The sequence below is a fragment of the Cryptosporidium hominis genome (genome assembly GCF_000006425.1).
Source record: "Cryptosporidium hominis TU502 chromosome 7 CHRO017071, whole genome shotgun sequence".
Classification (NCBI taxonomy): domain Eukaryota; phylum Apicomplexa; class Conoidasida; order Eucoccidiorida; family Cryptosporidiidae; genus Cryptosporidium; species Cryptosporidium hominis.
Genome location: NW_667089.1, coordinates 1 through 7,140, shown reverse-complemented (window position 1 = coordinate 7,140; position 7,140 = coordinate 1). Strand labels below are relative to the sequence as shown.

The 7,140-nt window shown below is 26.7% G+C and overlaps 3 protein-coding genes across 3 annotated transcripts; all 3 read left to right on the top strand.

Moving 5' to 3' along the window:
- Positions 1-94: 94 nt before the first annotated feature.
- Positions 95-1,816, top strand: Chro.70309 (ABC transporter ATP-binding protein). The annotated part of the gene is made up of 1 exon (XM_660696.1): positions 95-1,816. The coding sequence occupies one exon, from the start codon at positions 95-97 to the stop codon at positions 1,814-1,816; it is 1,722 nt and encodes a 573-aa protein (XP_665788.1).
- A 680-nt stretch (positions 1,817-2,496) lies between these two features.
- On the top strand, positions 2,497-2,943 carry Chro.70310 (hypothetical protein). Its single annotated transcript, XM_660695.1, has 1 exon — positions 2,497-2,943. The coding sequence occupies one exon, from the start codon at positions 2,497-2,499 to the stop codon at positions 2,941-2,943; it is 447 nt and encodes a 148-aa protein (XP_665787.1).
- Positions 2,944-3,534: 591 nt separating this feature from the next.
- Positions 3,535-6,078, top strand: Chro.70311 (hypothetical protein). The annotated part of the gene is made up of 1 exon (XM_660694.1): positions 3,535-6,078. The coding sequence occupies one exon, from the start codon at positions 3,535-3,537 to the stop codon at positions 6,076-6,078; it is 2,544 nt and encodes an 847-aa protein (XP_665786.1).
- Positions 6,079-7,140: the final 1,062 nt, after the last annotated feature.

The window sequence follows — 7,140 nt, the reverse complement described above, 5'->3', positions numbered from 1 at the left end:
GATATTTTCTCTTTATAATCGGCAGTTTTCTGGAGTGCATTGGAAACCAAAAAATAAAGATAGATTTCAAAAAATTTTGTTCTACTATTTTTTAATGCTTATTATAAACGGAGCAATTAATTGTGCTAGAACTGATATGTCGATTCGAATTCAAATTGATTTAAGGATGTGGCTAACTAATTTGATTTTGAAACAATATTATTCTGATTTAACTTACTATCAGTTCTCAATAAATAAAACGATTGATAATCCTGACCAAAGAATTGGAGAGGACATTTCACTGTTTTCATCACATTTATTATTGTTAATATGTCGTTGTATAGACAACTTATTTGACTTTTTTGTTTATTCAATCTTGCTATACAATGTTAATTTCAAATTGTTTATTTCAGCAATTATTTATTCTTGTTTTGGCACATTTTTAACTGCTAAATTAGGCATGAATATAATATTATTAAAAGTTCAAGAAAAAAAGCTTGAAAGTGATTTTAGATATTCAATTATGAGAGTTGGTGAAAATGCAGAAAATGTTGCAATGTATGGAGGAGCTCAGTGCGAGATGGAAAGACATGAACAAATTTTAAATTCATTGCTTCTCAACTTAACTACGAAAAGATCATTTGAATCTAAAATGGGACTCTTTGGAAGTATTTTTAGAAACCTAATACGTGTTCTGCCTATTGCGGTTATTTCAGGAGACTACTTTTCAGGAAATATCCAACTTGGAAGAATTAATCAGTGTAGCCTTGCATTTAACAGTATAGTTGAAGATATTTCAATTTTGGTCAATACTTTTAGAGAAATAAGTAATCTACTTTCTTCAATAGATAGAGTAGGACATTTTATTGCATTGATGGCAGATAACTATATTGAATCTCAATCTATAAATATTGGAGAGAAATTGATTAGTAGTTTTGAGAGTGATTCTAAAACTAGCAAAAAAATTGATTTCTTACATCTTGAAAGCGAGTTTTCAAGACAAATGAAGGAAAAATCTTTAGAATTTAAACTTAATTTCTCGACAGGAATTGCTTCTAAGTCATTAAAAAATTGTGTTAAATTAGAATTTACAAACACTCAGGGGAAATCTTCGGTTAATATACGTGGAAAAATTAGATCAGTAATATGGCCAGAACCAAAAATTAAGTTTGAAAGTGTATCGATTAATACTCCGGAAGAATATCCCAGGAAACTTCTTTTTAATATAAACTTTATGATTGAACAAAGCGATAAAGTCTTAATAACAGGGGACTCCGGTGTTGGGAAATCATCACTCTTAAAGGTAATTTGTGGGATTTGGAATAATGGGTCAGGAAATATTTATAGGCCACCTTCTAGTGAATTATTATTTATACCGCAAAAACCCTACTGTACCCAAGCAACGCTAAGGGAACAACTGTTTTATCCGCAAATACCCTCAATTAAAACTAATGGTTATGAATATAAAAATAAGGAAGAACTAGATTCATATCTATTGAAAATTCTTGAGGAAGTTGGGCTGAAATATCTATGTGATCGACTTTCTGAAAGTGAAACAGTTAATTGCTTAGACACCATTAAAGACTGGTCAACAATACTTTCGCTTGGAGAACAGCAAAGACTTGCATTTGCAAGAATATTTATTTTCAAACCATCTATTTGTTTCCTTGATGAAGCTACAAGTGCGTTAGACATGGAGACTGAAACAAAATTATATTCAATGCTAAATAAAAAAAACTTTACATACGTTAGTGTAGGTCACAGGCCCTCAATATCAATATTTCACAACAAAAAAGTCCTTATAAAAAATGGTAATATAATTTTTGAATGTATATGAACACGAGAAAAATCAATTCCTTTACACAAAAATATAATTAGTATGACATTTTTTTTTATTTCTTTTTTTGGCGGAAATAACAAAAGAAATGATTTTTAGTGATATTATCAATGAAATAAAAAAGAACGAATATATCACAGAAGTTTCTTATCATTCTTCTGGTGAGTAGATAAAGTTTACTCATTTTTTAATAATTACATATTTCTGTAGGTGATAGGCTTGTAACAGCAGATATTAAGCAAAATTTCCATATTTTTGATCTTCTTCCAACATGCTCCAATTACGATTATTTGTTTAGATTAATTTGGGTGGAGACATCCACTCTTTATGATAGCAGTATTGTTGGTACTATTTCAAGAATTTCGTGGGCACCAGAGTGTTTTGGTCAATTATTTGTGGCTGGTACCACACAAAAGAACATTTCAATTTGGTCAGAGACTAGAAAAGGATACCAAGATACATATCATATTATAAGAAATAATTTTGTTTTTGAAAATGGTCTTGGTTTTAAAAATGGTGCATTTTTCGATATTAATAATGGTAGTTCCTGGAAGCTTACGACTGCTTTTTCTCCTTTTAAAGGCAAGATCAGCAATATTAAGTTTGCAGATAAGGATCATGGATTAATTTTTGCTGCATGTGACTCTAACGGTATTGTTGGGATTTTCAAATGCAACGATATGGCAATGAAAGCAGAATGGGAGTTAGAGACACTTAAGGTTAGAAAAACCGACCATTTTGTAGATTTGAACATTGCAAATATGGAGAAACATTATACATGCTGTTTGGATTGGATACCATACCACGTGAGTAGTGGTATTGGGATTACAGTTGCAATTAGTAATCATATTTATATATTCAAAAAAAAATCTATTTTTTGGAATTGTGTTGAAACTATAGCTGTTAACAATGCAGGAATAATTAAAGACATTTCTTGGTCAAAACTTGCATTATTTTCAGACTTTTACAAGCTTGCAAGCTTACACGAGGACAATACTTTGATAATTTGGAAATCAACAGATTCTCCTAATATAAATGAATTAGGCAGGAATAAAACTATTTCACAATTAAATAAGTTTGAAAGTATAGGCTCGATAGTAAGTTTTGCATTCTTTTTTTTCCATTGAAAGCAGTAATTATATATAGGAACGAATATATTGGCATTCTCTAGGACAAATATTGGCATGTATCGGATATGACGGTCATGTAAGTTTTCCATTATCTTGCATTGCAATTTACTTTAATTCTATCAAGACAAAATACTTATTAAACGAAGATAAGAATAAATTAAGAGAAATTACAGAAACATAATATAATTAAATCTTATTTTCTTATAAGCTACTGTCAGCATCATACTGAGTGTATATTTGCTTATTCTACAAATGGTTAATATTATAACAAAGGATCGAATTTTCGGAAAAATATTTTTTAGATTTGCTTTAAATTTAATTTTCTCTTGTTTTAAAATTTAAAAGCTTAATTTACTAATTCAAAATCATTTCCAAACAAATACTAAATTATACTTGAATGTTGATAAACAACAGAAAATATAAAATACTCGCAATTAAATAATAAAGAAAAAATTATAATTCCCTCGGATAACTTTAGAAAATCAAACAATAATTTCAAATTTTAAATTCCAATATAAAATAAATCTTTAATGGATAACAAAATCATAACTAGAAATTTAATTTACTTTGATTTATGTACAAGTTAGAATGTCAAAAGGCCATGAATTGAGTTTTTTCAAATATATTCCAAATGTTTTTTCAAAAAAACCAAATTGTAAGAAATATTTTAGTTCTTTTGAAATTAAAAAAGTACTTTTAACGGAGAAAGATGGAATTAAATTAAAACCTGAAGATAAAAATCATAATTTAATTGAACTAATTACTAAATATAACTCATTTTGCAGTTATTATTTTAACATAATTAATAATATAGAATATAAGAATGACGCATGCATAAAATTGTTTCCAAAACATTCAATTAAAATGTTCAAAGTTCTAGGAGTGAATTTAACAGGGGAAGAGATTACTGAGTTTTTTTGCAACTTTTTCCTAATTACTAAGAAAAAATGTTTTATCCATTCAACTTCAAATGCAGAATTTACCGTTGAAAACATGTTAATTTGGAATTTTTTAACTAATTTGATTTATCAAAATACTAGGGGAGTAGATTTAATAAATTTAAAAAGCTTATTTAAGAACAATTTGTGTAATATGCATTTTAATGCTATGAAATCGATTATAATAGTAGATCAAAAATTCTCATCAGCTTTCTCTCCTTGCTCCTACAGTGTTTACTTTCCTCCAATAATGGATGAAGTTATTCCAATTTGTACTTCAATTGTAGATTTGGCTTGCAAATCTTTAAATAATTCCAATCCTGCAGAATGGTCAACTCAAATATTGGTGTGGATATCTAGTTTATTAAGAATTAGTGATTTTAACGGGGTATTAAAGATACTAATTACAATGAATTCAATTCTAAATAATAATCACAATAATAATCTTAAGTCATCAATTTCTTATGGCGTGTTTCCTTATCTTTGGGAAGGACTATTGGAGATGTTTTTGTTGATCAATCAGAGTGTTTCGAGGTCCTTAATAAATATTGTCAAAACTATTCCAGTTTGCGGAATAGTTAACAAATCACAAATTTTAAGAAAGATTTTTATTGAAGAAAGAGTGAATTTATCTATTGAATTCCAAAAAGAATTATCAAGTAAGCTCAGAGATGTAGAAAACACTATTAGCAAGTCACTTAATGCATTTATCTTTCGAAATTTATTCTTGAAAAATAATAAATTTGATAAATTTCGACATCAAAGATATAATTTGTTAGAAAATTACAGAAATCTGGATAAAAGCATTTATAATTCAAAATTACCATACTCCTTAAAACATGAAAAAGCTCATTTTGAATCAATAAATAATAACTTTGAAGGTAAACACAACCTGTTTCAGAATTGTAATAAACTTAAGCTGAATTCTGGACTAAATTTAGATAATTTGGAATTCAAAGTGATCAGGTATGAGAATTCTGTTTTGACTGTCTGTGCAATTTGCAATAGCCGAATTTTTCGAAAAGGCGATGTAACACTTATACAACCATTTAACAAACAACTTACATTAAATGGAAAACAAATCATGTCATTTAGACAACTAGCTATTGTTTTGAATGTTATTTTTATTAAGCAATCACTTAAGTTTCAAGGAAATACTTTGAAACTAAAATTAAAAATAACTGATCCTGGAATAGATCCAAGTATTTATAAGCATTGCATTATTATTTGTTTATTGAATTATTATAAATATATTAAAAAAACAACATTAATAAGACGTTTTTCATTAAAGTTTCCCCAACCATACTTATCTTTGATAGAAAATATTAATAGAGAAATATTTGAAAACTTGATTTATAATTTATCAAATGAAAATAAAAATCCGAACGACAAATTAGTTATTATTTTTTCTAGAAGGCTAAAGCACGTATATTTATGCCATAGAGTAGAAATAAAATGCATATTATTTAGACAAGAAATATTCAATTTTAAAAATGACAGTTTTTTTAATAATAAGAGACAAGATTTATTCAGTTATTTGTTAAGCTTTCCAAAAATAGATTGCAATATTATAAAGAAAATAATATATTTGACAAAATTACAAAAGAATATAGTTTTCTTGGCTTTAAACTCGATTGCAATGATTATCAATAATATGAGCTACACTAACAGAATAAATATTATAAGTATGATAGCTTTTTTGCAGAAAGCTATCATTCCGAACGCAAAAATATTAATTCTTGCAAGTAGGTTTGAATATGCAAAAATGATTAAGCATGCTCTATGTACTTTAAATATCTCTGCAAAGATATTAGAAGAAGAGTATATATTATACAAAGCAGAGTACATCAAACTTAGAACAGAAAAGAATAGTTTTAGAGGGCTCCCAAGATATGAAAATTGGTTATATAGAGAAATGGTTGTAGAAGAACATGACATAATCATTATCAATAATATTGAACTTAACTTTAATTTTGTTAAAAAAAGTCTTAACGTTGAAAGAAAGTCGAATGAAAGTTCATGTTTTGGTCATTTACTTATAGAAGATGTTGGAGTATTATCTAGATTAGATATTTTATTACTTTTCATATTACCATTTAATAATATAACACTTTTTAATAGCGGATTTATGATCAATGATTTTTTTACAAAAGGAGACGCGAAAAAATGGGTAGATATTGCATTAGGAAATTAATAATTTAAATTTTAAAGACTTCATCTAAAATATGACCATTTTTTAAATAAATGGAATCATTATTTAAAACATTTATTTCGCGGACGAAAAAAAACGTTAAATTTTAAACTAATTGCGATTTAATATTAAAATTTGAATTGTATTCACGGAACACAATTATTAATTCTTAATCATATTGAGATAATTCACTTAGTTGTTCTATTTGTCTTTAATGAGGGTTGTTAATACCATCACTCATTCTTTAATAGGAATTTGACCTGAGTACAATTATTTATGAAGTGATTTATATCTAAAGAGAATAATACTAGTATTTTACTTGAGGATACACTAACAATATCTAAAATGAATACAAAAAAGTTGAATATCATATAAGAATCCCAATTTTTATCCATCATGTGTGAATTTACAAAGCCACAATATGGTCATAAAAATAATTAAGACTATTAAATTAAGCATTATGAAATTGAAATTTAAGTTAAATATTTTGTTATTAAATATTAAAAAAAACAAATATGAAGTTGTTAGTAGTCCTTAAATTCAGATTGACGAAATAAATAATATAAACTTGGCGGTTATCAAACCATGTAATGATTTTAATTGTGTTGATTACTTAATTAACTCTAATTGCCTTCATGTTAAGATAGAATAAGTTTCCAAAATGGATAGTAATCTATTTGAGACGTTATTCGAGCTTTCAAGAAGTAATAGATTTGAAGATTTGTTATTTCAATGCATAGAGTTATTATTAAACAGGATTAGTACCATTTTTTCTTTCGAAAATAAACATGCCAATAACAAATCAAAAAATAAGAGAAATGCAGCTTTATCTGATATTTTTGATAGTTTAATTGAAATTTTTGAATGTAATGCTCATATGGAAACAATTTTTGCAATTAAAAAAGGTTTGATGAAAGTAAAAAACTTTAGCCAAACAGAAAAGTTGTTTCAAACGAATATCAACAAAGTATTAAATTATTTTAATGACATATATAAAATTTATGGATTTATCGCAGTTTGCTGTATTGAACTTAAAGAAAAAAAAACATTGATTCATTTTTTAAT